Genomic DNA, 14,627 nt, shown 5'->3' on the forward strand with positions numbered 1-14,627 from the left:
GGACCAGAGTTGGGAACCACTGGCTTTACATGGCAACATAGAGCTGTTCATAAGGTGTTTGGGTTGCTTGCACAGGTGCTGGTATCTCCATACACTTTTTAGAGCAAGGAAATCTAGCAGATGGATGTAAAACAGATTGTATTTGAGCTAATGGATGTCACTGTTGAATGTCCAGTAACAGCTCTAACCACTGCTCTACATGTTTCCTTAAATTTCTTAAAGGACAAGAAACTTTTAACATCACTTTTCGATTGCTTATCACTACTATCGTCTACAGATGTGGCCAAAAAATATTTCCACCTTTGTATTTTTCTCTAATAATTTAACATGGTTAAAATTCAGCACCATGGAAATGATTTTGTGCTTTTTAAACCAAAGAACCTAATATATTTGGGAACATATATCGACTTATGGTCGCAAACAAAAAAAAAGAGAAATCCTAAATGAAATTGACAAAATGAATGGAGATTATTTCAGAATTCTAGGGTTTTCACAGGATATACTAAACCGAAAGAGGCCATTTAAAAAAAAAAAAAAAAAAAATCCAATATGACCGCAGACAGCATCCAATTCAAAGCTATCAGGAGATGATGTCACTTCTCCATGGCCCCCACTCCCCCGTAAGCACGTAACAGGAACACATATCTCCACATATCTCCTAATTTGGACCTGGTGTGCCACTTCTCTCCTGTCACCTATAACAGCACAAAAGCAACCAAGAGAAAAAGAAGAAAAACAATCAGCAGCAGGTGCTTTTTTATATTCAATCTCTTGAACATCACTGTCCTGTCGAGCCCTTAGAGAGACAATGAGATTGGAGAAAAGTATTTGGTCACCTTTATATTGCGTGTCTTTAACTTGTACTTACATAAAAAAATTGTTTGGTACAGCATACTTATTGTGTTTATGTTGTATTGTAAAACACTTCTGCTGCTATTGAGTTGCTGTGGAAATATCTAGAGAGAGAGAGAAAAAAAAGATTAATAAATAAGAAATAATAATTAAATCAATACATTTGTAAATTCTAGGGGTTATAAATGTATAAATAAGAAAATCAATAAATTAGATTCAAATAAATAAAACATGATTTAAATATTATACACTCACCTAAAGGATTATTAGGAACACCTGTACAATTTCTCATTAATGCAATTATCTAATCAACCAATCACATGGCAGTTGCTTCAATGCATTTAGGGGTGTGGTCCTGGTCAAGACAATCTCCTGAACTCCAAACTGAATGTCAGAATGGGAAAGAAAGGTGATTTAAGCTATTTTGAGCGTGGCATGGTTGTTGGTGCCAGACGGGCCGGTCTGAGTATTTCACAATCTGCTCAGTTACTGGGATTTTCACGCACAACCATTTCTAGGGTTTACAAAGAATGGTGTGAAAAGGGAAAAACATCCAGTATGCGGCAGTCCTGTGGGCGAAAATGCCTTGTTGATGCTAGAGGTCAGAGGAGAATGGGCCGACTGATTCAAGCTGATAGAAGAGCAACTTTGACTGAAATAACCACTCGTTACAACCGAGGTATGCAGCAAAGCATTTGTGAAGCCACAACACGCACAACCTTGAGGCGGATGGGCTACAACAGCAGAAGACCCCACCGGGTACCACTCATCTCCACTACAAATAGGAAAAAGAGGCTACAATTTGGACGAGCTCACCAAAATTGGACAGTTGAAGACTGGAAAAATGTTGCCTGGTCTGATGAGTCTCGATTTCTGTTGAGACATTCAGATGGTAGAGTCAGAATTTGGCGTAAACAGAATGAGAACATGGATCCATCATGCCTTGTTACCACTGTGCAGGCTGGTGGTGGTGGTGTAATGGTGTGGGGGATGTTTTCTTGGCACACTTTAGGCCCCTTAGTGCCAATTGGGCATCGTTTAAATGCCACGACCTACCTGAGCATTGTTTCTGACCATGTCCATCCCTTTATGACCACCATGTACCCATCCTCTGATGGCTACTTCCAGCAGGATAATGCACCATGTCACAAAGCTCGAATCATTTCAAATTGGTTTCTTGAACATGACAATGAGTTCACTATACTAAAATGGCCCCCACAGTCACCAGATCTCAACCCAATAGAGCATCTTTGGGATGTGGTGGAACGGGAGCTTCGTGCCCTGGATGTGCATCCCACAAATCTCCATCAACTGCAAGATGCTATCCTATCAATATGGGCCAACATTTCTAAAGAATGCTTTCAGCACCTTGTTGAATCAATGCCACGTAGAATTAAGGCAGTTCTGAAGACGAAAGGGGGTCAAACACAGTATTAGTATGGTGTTCCTAATAATCCTTTAGGTGAGTGTATATTATTAACCAAATTTCAATATTAGTTTTCTTAAATAGATTGAATAAAATTAAATAAATACTACATTTAACAGTATAGTGAGTATAAGAAAATATATAATAAAGTTACATTTTTAGAAATTAATTGATTTATAATATAAATTTTTCAGTGTATAAATTGGGTGTTTATAAAAGATAGATGCCTTTTAAATTTTAGGAAGTCCCTCACAGGAGGATAATCATATTTGGGGTCTCCTGGCATCTGAGATTGAAAACGTTATGTAATATAAATACTTAATATAAAGTGGGACCAGATGTTTTAATGCTTTTGCAAATAAATGTTTTGAACGAAATATAATTTTCCTCCCATCTCATTGCTATGTCACTTTAGGGGCTTCATAATCACTCTATTGCACATGTTCTCTGCAACAAACAAACCTCTTAAAAAATAATGTCCAGCAAAATCATTTTCCCTTTTATTTCAGCTAACTCATTTTCACTTTTCTTCTGTCTTGTTTTTTGCTGACTCACTTCTACATTCCCTATCACTCCTCCAGTAAATGATAAAGTCACTCCACAGCACCAGTGTCAGCAGTCTGCTGTTTTACCACTGTTTTACGGCTGATCACCTCTGGGTCTTCTTTATACAAATGCTGTGGTTTGGCTGACCTTCATCGATCAGCGCAGGGCTTTCTTATAACAGGCTTTAGAACAGGAACACAAAGAAAGCAGAATTGGGGGAAACAGCAGAAGCATTGTCTCCTCAGTCACAGGCAGCACCTCAGCTTCAGCTTTTGGTTTTGAATCCCACCGACTTAGAACAGGCAAAATCTATAGTGACCGCAAACACATGACTTCAGTGCCACAAGAACCCTTCCTTGTTCTTCCTCTGCAGGTCATGCAAATGCTGTTTGCATCCCAGCGGTGACATCACCAGCGGTGGTCCCCGTCGCCCATGTCGCGTGTCACCAGCACAGGATTCCTCAGTATTCTGGAGCACTGAGCCAGAAGCCGATTTGCATGTGCTTTCGCGGTAAACAGACACAACGTGTTACCCTACGCTAGGCAAATCGGTGGTACAGGTGGGCCGAGGATACTATTCCCCTCCTACTACCTTTTCCTTGAAATGCAGTATCTTAGCGTCTGGGAGACACCTGAGCATGTAGGTGGGGATTCCCGTATTACTATCGGCCCATCGCTGTCGCTGGGCTTGCCCCGTGCGTCTGTAGGTGTGTGACATGTAAAACTCACGGATTTCCCCCGCTCAACCTTCACAACTTATCCAAATGCACAGATCCACAGTGTTGAACTTGCTGAGCTTCCTCGTGACTGATGCGCGCACCTTTTCCCTGTTCACCTGTGTGGTTTGTTGTTATCCAACAGCTCAGAAGAGAGGATTCCCACGTTAATCTGCATGTGGTGAGATTGATCCTATAGTATTATGATTGCTTTAGATGTGCATGCTTCCTCGCAATAATGATGCCTTAACGCATCTGTCTGAGCATCAGACTTTAATGTTGTGCTCATTACATGCTTATCATATGTTGAATACACAACTATGCAATATGCAACTGTAAATGTTGTTTCCTTGAGTATAGATCGATGTATGTGGCTGGTTGACCTGCATATCATACTTGATCAGCCCCCTGAGACTTTATATAGTAGTCCATAAATGATTTTATGACTGATAAGTTATCTTGTGCAAGTCATTTTAATTATACCAGTGCAACAAAATGACTGTCATGAACTCCTATTGATCATGTTCTCCAGCATGACTTGAAAATGATCCAAAATGGCAGCATCTGACCATTTGTACACATTTAGGAAAATGTAAAAAATGTAATATAATTTCTTATTCATTTTACATTTTTTTATTGTTTTTTTGTTGTAAATTGAAAAAAAAAAAAAAACCTAAACATTTCAGATTATTTCCATCTTTAAATTAATATTTGAATCCTTTATTTTCAATGTGGTCTCAGACTTTTGTTCCCCAATCTGCATACTCTCACTTTTGTATTGTGAACAAACATGATCCATGCAGACATAATGCGATAATAATGTGTGTTTACTTTGGCATTTACTTCAAATTGGAATGTTTCATGAAATGATGAAATAAATAAATACAGAAAATCGAATATAACCAGTGCTCAGCAAAAACAACAACAACTAAGCAATGACCTTTAAGTAAAACACTTCAAGGGAAACCAGATTTTGCACAATCACACATTATCATTGTTTTGCATTTTTGGCGAAAATGAAATGATAAATGCAGCAACACAGTTCAGATTAAACTCAAAACAGATGTGTTTTCCTATTGATTCTAACACATCTTAATAACTGCAGTTACCCACGTTATATACTAGAACACTGACAAAAAAACAATCTGAATATTATAATTCAGCACTATCATGTTTTGACTCCACAGTGGCAGAGCTTGTTGTGGGATTATGCAAAGGGATCCTTAACACAAGTAATATCAGCGGATGATAATTGGCACATTGTCTGTTGCAATGTAGTCAAAACGTCCTTAAACTTGATCAATCTAGAAAGTATTTTGATGAAAAGAAATTACAGACATAAGATTGGATTAAAAAAAACACACACCAAGATTGAGTAAACCTGAGCATGGAAGGCCTTTTTTTTTTTTAAATAATGTACTTGAGTCCAGTGCAGTTTTGATTCCTTAAGTCCCAACAGCTTTGGACCAAGGAAGCATCATGTGGAGAATAAAGGAACTTCAGTCATCTCATCTCCATGATGCTACGTCCCCTCCATGAGTGGGCTGCAGTGTCATATCAGTATTTATTTATACCAAATAGACGAACTCCGTGAAACTGAGGCAACTTTGGAAGGAGGACGCTTAGTAGCGAGCCTGTGTTGACTAGGAAATGGGTGGTATCATATTTAGTGTAGAAGCTGGCCAAGATGTACCTACGAAAACATAACAATTATTGTAAATATGAGAATTAAATTGAACGATTATACTGTTAAAAATGATATATAATTGAGAATGTAATAACATCATAAAAGCTGAATTTCCTAATACATATAAAACATTGTTTATGTTGTATGTTTAACATTTATGTTTTATATACAGTGCTATGCATAAGTGAATACACCCATACTAAAGTTGACTAAAAAGAGGAATAAAAAATCATCTTTTGGAAACTGAACTTAATGCCTTAATTTAAAAAAATAGGAAAAATCCAACCTTTAAGGACACCAATTTTCTTTGTGAATGAATAATGTATCGTAAATAAATAAATGTTCTTCCTTAAAATACAGGGTGCATAAGTCTGGACACCCCTATGTTAAATTCCCATAGAGGCAGGCAGATTTTTATTTTTAAAGGCCAGTTACTTCATGGAGCCAGGATACTATGCATCCTGATAAAAGTTCCCTTGGCCTTTGGAATTAAAATAGCCCCACATCATCACATAGCCTTCACCATACCTAGAGATTGGCATGGTTTTATTTCAGTTAGCCTAATAGCTAGTTTGATTTGCATTGAGAGATGATCTTATGGAAAGTACCCCATGCCAATCTGACTTGCTCCTCCAAAACACACTGAAGTGGCTCTATCTTGGTGCACTATCATGCTGATACATGGCACCCCCCTTCAGGGTACAATATATGAACCAATAGGTGCACATGAATGGTTCGGTAGTCGCTGGCAGTGAAGCACAGTAGGGAATGCCATGATATTGCAGCCTAAACCATCACTGATCCACCCTGTAACTCCAGATGTGGGAAAGACAGTGAAGGTGGACCCATCAGAGAGCAATACATGTTTCACATGGTCTACAGCCCAAGATTTACACTGTTGGCGCTAATGAAACCTACATTTGGCAGTGGCACGAGTGACCAAAGGTTTGGCTATTGCAGCCAATGAATATTAACTCAGTAAGAGTTCCCGACAAACAGTTTTGGTGGAAACAGGTGAGTCGAGGTGCGCATTTAATTCTTAAGAGTTCGGTAAATGGGGTTTTATGTTTTTTGGATACGGGTTAGTACCCGGACATCCCAGTGTCGACAGTTACTCCTGTTGGATGTGGTTTGTCCTATGTGGCGGTTTGCCAATATTACCCTGGATGCCATAGCTCTCGATACACCACAAAGACTTGCTGCCCTGGTCACTGATATGTCTGCTATTATGTTGTGAGGATTGCAGTGGTTTATGTACATCTGTGCTATTGCTCTGCTAATTCAACCTTCACACTCTGCTCTACCAGGCTGCACATATATAGGTGTGAAACCTCCAACACTATATTGGCCAGTGTTTTAGTTTAATTGTCCAACTCCTGTATATACACTGCCTGGAGTCGCAAAACTGTAGAACTCATGGCTGTGTTTCATAGTGAAAGTACGAGTATTTCCACATGCACAGAGTGATGTGCGCATCAGGGTAAGAAGAGAGGCGCAGCAATCTAACTCTTAATTTCATTAATGAAATTAATGCAACTCTGGACAGAAATAAATGCTGTGATATTGCATAAGTTTATCGAAACGACGCAATGGCGAATGCGTCCCGTAATCAAAGCAAAAGGTGGCCTAACGAAATATTAGAGTCTGTGACCTTTTTTTGGCCAGGCAGTGCATGTGTGTGTGTGTGTGTATATACATTGCCGGTCAAAAGTTTGGAAACATAACTATTTTTAGTATTTTTAAAAGAAGTCTCTTATGCTCATCAAGCCTGCATTTATTTGATCAAAAATGCAGAAAAAAACAGTAATATTGTGAAATATTAATACAATTTAAAATAATGCTTTTCTATTTTAATATACTTCAAAATATAATATATTTATACGATGCAAAGCTGAATTTTCATTAGCCATTACACCAGTATTCAGTGTCACATCATTCTTCAGAAATAATTCTAAAATGCTGATTTAAAAAAAAGAACAGAAAGCACCATTCAAAAGTTTGAGGTCAGTAATTTTTTTCTTTGTTTCTTTGAAAGAAATTTATAATTTTTATTCGTCAATGAATCCTGAAAAAAAATATTAAGCAGCCCAACATTGATAATAAATCAGCATATTAGAGTGATTTCTGAAGGATCATGTGACACTGAAGACTGAAGTAATGGCTGATAAATTCAGCTTTGCACCAAAGAAATAAATTATATTTTCAAAGTATATTAAAATAGAAAGCCATTATTTTAAATCATAATAATATTTCACAATATTACAGTTTTTTCTGTATTTTTGATCAAATAAATGCAGGTTTGATGAGCATAAGAGAATTCTTATTAAAAAAAACATTCAAAATAGTAATGTTTCCAAACTTTTGACCGGTACTGTATATACACACGGATGGATGGATGGACGGATGGATGGATGGATGATATGATTGCCAATGCATGTTGACCCATTTCTGTTTCGGTCAATATTAAAGGAGAACTCCGGTCAATTTTAACATTTTGCACCCTGTTGACTTCAATGGGGCAAGTTTTAAACCTGCTTTTAGCCTCTTAACATCCTTGATGTGTCATTACAAGTGCACAGGTCATGTGAGTGATTCCTTCGGAGTGAACGCGGGTCAATCTGACTGCAGTAGATGTGAAAGATATGAATAAAAATGATATTTATTTAGCCAGCGCTCATACCTGTATTTACATCCTGTTTTCGGTCGAAGTCCGTAGTAATCGATTGTCGAGTTCACGCGCATGATCATAGGTACTAAACCAATGCGCGTGAACTCGACAATCGATTACTATGGACTTCGACCGAAAACAGGATGTAAATACAGGTATGAGCGCTGGCTAAATAAATATCATTTTTATTCATATCTTTCACATCTACTGCAGTCAGATTGACCCGCGTTCACTCTGAAGGAATCACTCACATGACCTGTGCACTTGTAATGACACATCAAGGATGTTAAGAGGCTAAAAGCAGGTTTAAAACTTGCCCCATTGAAGTCAACAGGGTGCAAATTTTAAAAAGAGGATAACTCGGTGTAGGCAACACCTATTTTTGTCGTTGTTCTCTGTATTGACAGCACTCCAAATGTACAAAAAAACGAGCTCAATGTTAAAATTGACCGGAGTTCTCCTTTAAGAGAATTATGAATATCACTCACAGTACAATGGGTGAGATGGTAAGGAACTTCCTTGATGCTGTGAACTGGATGCCGTAGTCCATCTGTTCCCAGTGAGTAAGCAAACGTGCTTTCCCTTGGTCTGGCGTCTCAAACGGTGTGCCTTTGACGGTGTGCAAAAACAGATACATCACCTAAATGGGAGAGAATTGCATTAACAACAGACCACTAAACTTAGAATACAACTTCTACATATTTTCCATGACGTGGGTTTATTAATTCTACTAATTAAGTGATTTTTAAATGCTCACCAAGGCTGCATTTATTTGATCAAAATTACAGTAAAATTAGTAGAAATTCTGAAGGATAATGTGATACTGAAGACCATGGGAATAAATTACATTTTAAAATATATATTTTTAATTGTAATAATATTTCACAATATTAGTGTTTTTATTTTATTTTGTATCAAGCAAATGCAGCCTCGGGTGAGAATAAGAGACTTTGTTTTTAAAATAAAATAAAAATCTTGATTATTCCAAACAGACCAGGTTGTGTATGACATTGGTGAGCGTCCACACCACAGGCACACTGAGGAAAGGGATGCTGAGTAAGACTACATGCAGGGCAGTGGTGAGCAGCAGGTAGGCCAGCCAGATCCCCCGGCTGTTCATCACCCGTGTGTTTGGGTTCACCTCGCTGTGAGCAACGCCCACATTCATCCTGCAGAAAAACAACAGCAGTGATATTCTTCACTCAAACACCAAAAGCCATTAAAAAACAAATAAGGATGCCCTTTAACAGGGTACACACTCTTTACAATGAATCACATGCGTTATCACGAAGACATTACAATATCTTCCCCGACGACAACCTGTTAGCGGTTTATTTAGGTGTGTATACCACGGACCGAGACTAGTGTGTACTTTGCGGGGTCTTAATGCGTAGTATGTACAACATCCATGATGATTTAACATCTGAACACTGTTAGCTAGCCAGCTAATGTAGTACAATCGCTGCTGCTGATAAAAGCTGAAGAAAACCCGCCATGAAATATAGTGAGGTTTGAAGTCAAAATTAAGCAAGCAATGAACACAGCACAAAATACAAGTTAAAGACCGTTAAAGTTTTGTAAATAAAGAGCTAATGTTGTCACATGAGCCACCCACCTTGCGAAGTAACCAGGAAATAGAGCGTCTGCGGCTAGGTTTCAAAACCTAGCGAGTTAACTACGTAGACAGCAGTGCGCGTGTGCGATGACTAGGTAAGCAGCGCACTAGGTGTTGAAACACGGCCTCTCTCCGCCCTCTGACCTACCGTCTCATTAACAATGGGTATTTTATTTGATTTTATTTATGTATGTATTTCTTAAACTTCTGTTACCAATGTTTTTTTTTTTTTGTTTGTTTTTTTTTTAATTGAGTTTATTGGATTTGTCTCAACCGGCTTGTTGGGAATGTGTAATTAATTATTTTATTTTCAGTCATTAGGGCCCGAGCACGCTCCGTTTATTCTTTATTCCTTTTTATAAATTAATTGAAATAAAATTGTAATAATCGAATTAAAAATCTACATTATAGTTTATATTGCTTTATTTGTATAGCTTGTATGTTTTATTAAGTTTCAACAAGTACTGCTATTGTTGTTGTAGGTACATTTGAGAAATTAAACTTCATATAGGCTGTATTAAAAATATTTCATGAGAAGTTATCAGAGATATCTAGAGGTTTAGGTTCTCTGGTATTGGCAATAGTCCTACTTCCTCTTCACATATACCCTGACCACAGAAAAATTTCACACGTTTGCCATAATAATAAGAGTGACCGTACAGTTAAATAATTTAGAAGTGTAGTGTCAGAAATATGTCTGATGATGATGCTTGCACTCTATTATATTTGTAATTATTATTTTACTATTTCTTTATTGTTTTTGCCTCTTGTGTCTTTCCTGTCAAAAAACAACAACAACCTGTATTATCTGGAAAAAGTCAATAACGTGTCCTCTGTCTTTGCTTGTCTTGTGTGTTTGTTGGTAAACCAAGTTCCCTTTTGTAGCTATGACATCATCCTTATGGGACAATACACACATTCCTGAGAGAGCTGAGTGGTGGCAGCATCTGATTTTGGGACATATTTTGCAGGAAGCTTCATGCCACCATAAAGAGTATGAATGTTTATGGAAATCACATCTTCCCTCTCCTTTTACAGAGAGCTGTTGACTTCAGACTGGGAAATTTGACAGCATTAACGCTGTCATTTCCTTGTTGATTAGAGTTCTAGTGCTAGTAAAAGTAATTAGCTCACATGTTAGTTCTTCAATGAATTTCCTTGTTCTCTTAAAGAACAATACGCAACAATGAAGACAACTTATGAATACAGAGTTCTGAAATACTTGTTCATGTATTTATTAGTTATAAATTACACACCTTCTTGGAAGTTACGTAAAATCATCGTACAATAAATACAGAAATAAATAAGAACACAATAAATAGTTCTATAAATATATCAAATCATGTCACACATGCATTCTTAATGTTAATGCAACTTTGAGTTATTAAATCTGTATTATTATAACACAGGAGAACCTTTGTAGAAGCAGCAAAAGCTGTTTGAACATTTTGACCAACATGATCACTACTAACACGTAGGTTATACATCTCTGTCTTTCCTCTTGATCTAACACTGTTTCATCTCAACCATAGGAGCTACTGGGGATGCCAGAAAAGAGAAGACGCGTGCAGATATGATAGAGAAGGAGTAGAGCCTTTCCACACTGTCCAGGCACAGAGCGTTGTCGTACCAGTCTACTACATTCATAGGAGCATCGACCACTGGTTCCTGCATCAAACAAGACAATAATGAAATTAAAAGGGTTTACTAGAGCAGTTGATAAAGTAACACATTTACATATGAAACTTTCCAGGAGGATAACAGATAAGGATGTGGGAATAACTTTTTGCCTCTAGTTCTATGAAACGTGTCAGGTGTGCGTTACATCAGAAGGAAGTACATGAAACACTAGCAAAGATTTTGAATAAAAACACACATACCTCAAGCACCCGCAGTATGTCTCTGGTGACATCAGAGATATTGTTGGCCTGCTCTCTCCATCCACTGCAAGCTGAATTCTTAAACACACCGTCCTTGTGAAAAATTCTGGTGTAGTTTTTCAGAGCCAGAATAATTCGTGATTGACAAGTCTGAAAAGCAACAGACAGATTACAACATTTGACAACACATAAGCACACTCTCAGAACAAATGATACAAAAGCGGCAGCCTACCCTTTAAAAAGGTTCCATGTACCATTTAGGTACTAATATGAACACATTTGGTACCAATATGTACCTTTAAGGCACAAATAGGTACAAATTTTTAGGCTTTTTAGGTACAAATGTGTGCCTTTTTTGAAAGAGTACTGCCCTAGTGACAGCTTTTGTAATCTACAACATGTGGAATCATTAATAGACCATGCATCTATAGATAAATTATCCTGTTACCTCTTTGTTGTTTTGAAGGCTCCAGGGATCACATGTGTCAGTTGCTCCTATAGACACTGGAGCATCATCAATGATACTTGCAATTTTAGGAGACTCAACCTGCACAGAGCATACAATTGCTTTATTATAATCAACAAAAAAATGTTTGCTTAAAATGTCACCCATAAAAAGGGTGTCTGAAACACTAAATAATGAATTTAAAAATTAAGAAAAATGTAAAATATATTTATACTGAAAGTAGGCATTCGTACCTTGTTGTATAAATTCCTCGCCATTTCAGTGAGTTTGACAGACAAAGCTTTACACTCCGTGTATTTCATCTCACCAGATGCGCGCGCCGGAGCTCCACTGGCTCCTAAAACCGCAAAACAAACTACCAATAATGAAGAAATCATTCTGGAGACAAATGTCTTGTGCAGTCCTGTTAGAGTTATCCTGACTTCTGAAGTGTTTGGAAGGTAAAGCTAGCCTATTGTAGTGACATTTATATAGGCCTAAATGTGAGTCACCAGGAGTTTCCCCGCGATCTCAGGTAGAGATCTAATTAAGTGGTTTCGCTTTCATTAAAAATATTGTTCCTCAAATACCAGTCTCCAAGATGCTCAACATAATGCTCGAGAAAACTTATTATTATTTTAGAAATCTTATAAGTTATTAAAATAATAACTTAATAGCCTGATTTCGTTATAATGGAAGGCCAAAAAAAAAATCATGCTGGTGAATCGTAATAATGACATACTAAGTCTTAATTATGAGATTAAAAAATCGAAATTTTGACATATCGAGTCATAATTATGACATTCTTAGAATTCTGAGAATAAAAAGTATGACATAAAAATTAAGGTTATGGCATAGGCTACGAAGTCATATATTGTCTACTAAATTTCAAATAAAATAATAAAAAAATATAATAAAATGATATACCAAGTTAAATTATGACATTCTATGACTTTGAATGTCATAATTTCTACTTTTTATGTCATAATTACGATTTACCAAAGCATGACCATGTGATTTTTATTTGTTTATTTATTTATTGCAGTTTTCTCACAACTTTTGCAATCCCTCGCAAAATATATGACTTCTCCAGCAAAACCTTTTCGTTTCCCAAGAAACTTTGCGTTAGTTAGCAAAGTTGTTTTTATTTATTTATTTTGCTAGCGAATAAAAAGTGGGGAACGCAGACATTTTGCGAGCGAAGGAAAAGTTTCTTGGAGAACACAAAACATGTGTGAGGTAATAGGCTACGAAAGGATAGCACAATATTTTTTTTCCCCATCACCATGTCCATGTTCCTTTAGGGGCTCCGTGACATTACACGTTATTGTAATGAGTGCGCGTAACAGATGCATTCAAACAGAAGTCACGCACCTTACAAAACTAATTTCAGACTTGCTTGTGAGGCTGCAACATAATATAGAGAGACCTTTGATGAAAACAAAGGAAATATTTAAGTACCATGATAGTATAGGCCTAATTTCTAGCGAGAAATGACATAAAAAGTGGAAAAGGTTAGTAAAAATGTAGGCTACATTTACACATAAACTGACCACCACCAACAACAACTTTCAGATGCCATCTTTATTTTATAGCTTAACTGTAACAGAATGCGGTAGGCCTATATCAAAGGCAGTGAAGGATACATCCATGCTGCCTTCAAAAATTGATCAGATGAAGGTATCTCAGGAGACAGGAAGCTAACATTGGATTCGGATGTGCCTTGATGCTTTCCTACCAGAAGCAATTTAAGGCTTCAGATGCAGCCATACACAGACAGTCCAGTTTGCACTTGGTGTAAGCTTCCACATTGCATTTACATCCAGGAATTATGTAGCAATTAGCCATTTCAAAATACATTACACACTGGGCCAATCAGTACTTTGATTAATTTATATGTAACTATATATAAAATGAAATGTAAAATCTCTCACACATACTAAATACATATAAGTTAATGACAATATATATATATTTTTTTTTTTTTATTATTATTATTATTTTATTTCTCTGACAGAATCTTTTCCCCATGGTACTAAATGCTGATTGTGCCGTGCGTTTGTGGAATTTTCTTGAAAACTTGACCTCTGATTGATATTCTTACAGATATTATGAGTCAACAGCTTCCTTTTTAATGTGAAATACAAAGAATGTCCACTATCGGTAGATAAGCACACTTTGTGATGTACTAAAAAGAGGGCCATAACAAAAGCATTACGAGAAGTGTGATGATGTAATAATTTGTAAATGTAATGCACCCAATGCTGAACCATTGCATAGTAACGTAAACAAATAACAAACTTGGCAGTAGCTCCTCCTGAATTTCTCATGTACTTCTGAACCAAGGTATTTTTGGAGTGCACCTCCATATTGCTGTTAAAAATCACCATTACATTACCATTAACTTAGAAGTCAGTATTACTTAGTTGCAGGAATTTTCTTCCACCTCAAGCACATAAGACATTCGTGAGAATTTGAGGTGGTAAATCTCTTCTAGATCTTCCCATTCACAAATTTTTCACCATTTCATTGACATACGATGGAGCAAAACACAATTCTCCTATTTAGACAATCGAAATGATAGAACTTCCAAAGCTGTAAACCTATAACCACTCACTGTTCTTAGAATCCTGAATGAGATAGTTCCCCCATTTGAGAGTTTTTATTAGGCTATTAAAGGAAGTGAGACTATGTCCGCAAACCAAGCCTATAGCATGCACAGAATGTCTTCTGTCCTGAAGATGGCAGTCTGTTGTGGCATCATTTTTATAGATTTTCTGGTAATGTTTGTT

At 37.0% G+C, this 14,627-nt stretch overlaps 1 protein-coding gene across 1 annotated transcript; it reads right to left on the minus strand.

The window, feature by feature from the left end:
• Window positions 1-3,908: 3,908 nt before the first annotated feature.
• Window positions 3,909-9,593, minus strand: ormdl2 (ORMDL sphingolipid biosynthesis regulator 2). The gene is made up of 4 exons (XM_079849521.1): window positions 9,511-9,593; window positions 8,890-9,064; window positions 8,384-8,535; window positions 3,909-5,233 (listed from the first exon to the last, which is right to left on the minus strand). Exons 2-4 carry the CDS (start codon window positions 9,061-9,063, stop codon window positions 5,098-5,100), a joined length of 462 nt encoding a protein of 153 aa, XP_079705647.1. The 5' UTR covers window position 9,064; window positions 9,511-9,593; the 3' UTR covers window positions 3,909-5,097.
• Window positions 9,594-14,627: the final 5,034 nt, after the last annotated feature.

Source organism: Squalius cephalus (assembly GCF_949319135.1).
Source record: "Squalius cephalus genome assembly, chromosome: 18".
Taxonomy (NCBI): Eukaryota; Metazoa; Chordata; class Actinopteri; order Cypriniformes; family Leuciscidae; genus Squalius; species Squalius cephalus.

What these genes read in the sequence shown, in the direction of transcription:
- ormdl2 (XM_079849521.1), bottom strand. Translation starts at nt 9,063, where the DNA reads ATGAATGTGGGCGTTGCTCACAGCGAGGTGAACCCAAACACACGGGTG. An exon ending in CCAATGTCATACACAACCTG is followed by an intron (nt 8,536 to 8,889) that starts GTCTGTTTGGAA and finishes TCTCCCATTTAG; the next exon opens with GTGATGTATCTGTTTTTGCA. An exon ending in ACCATCTCACCCATTGTACT is followed by an intron (nt 5,234 to 8,383) that starts GTGAGTGATATT and finishes ATGTTTTCGTAG; the next exon opens with GTACATCTTGGCCAGCTTCT.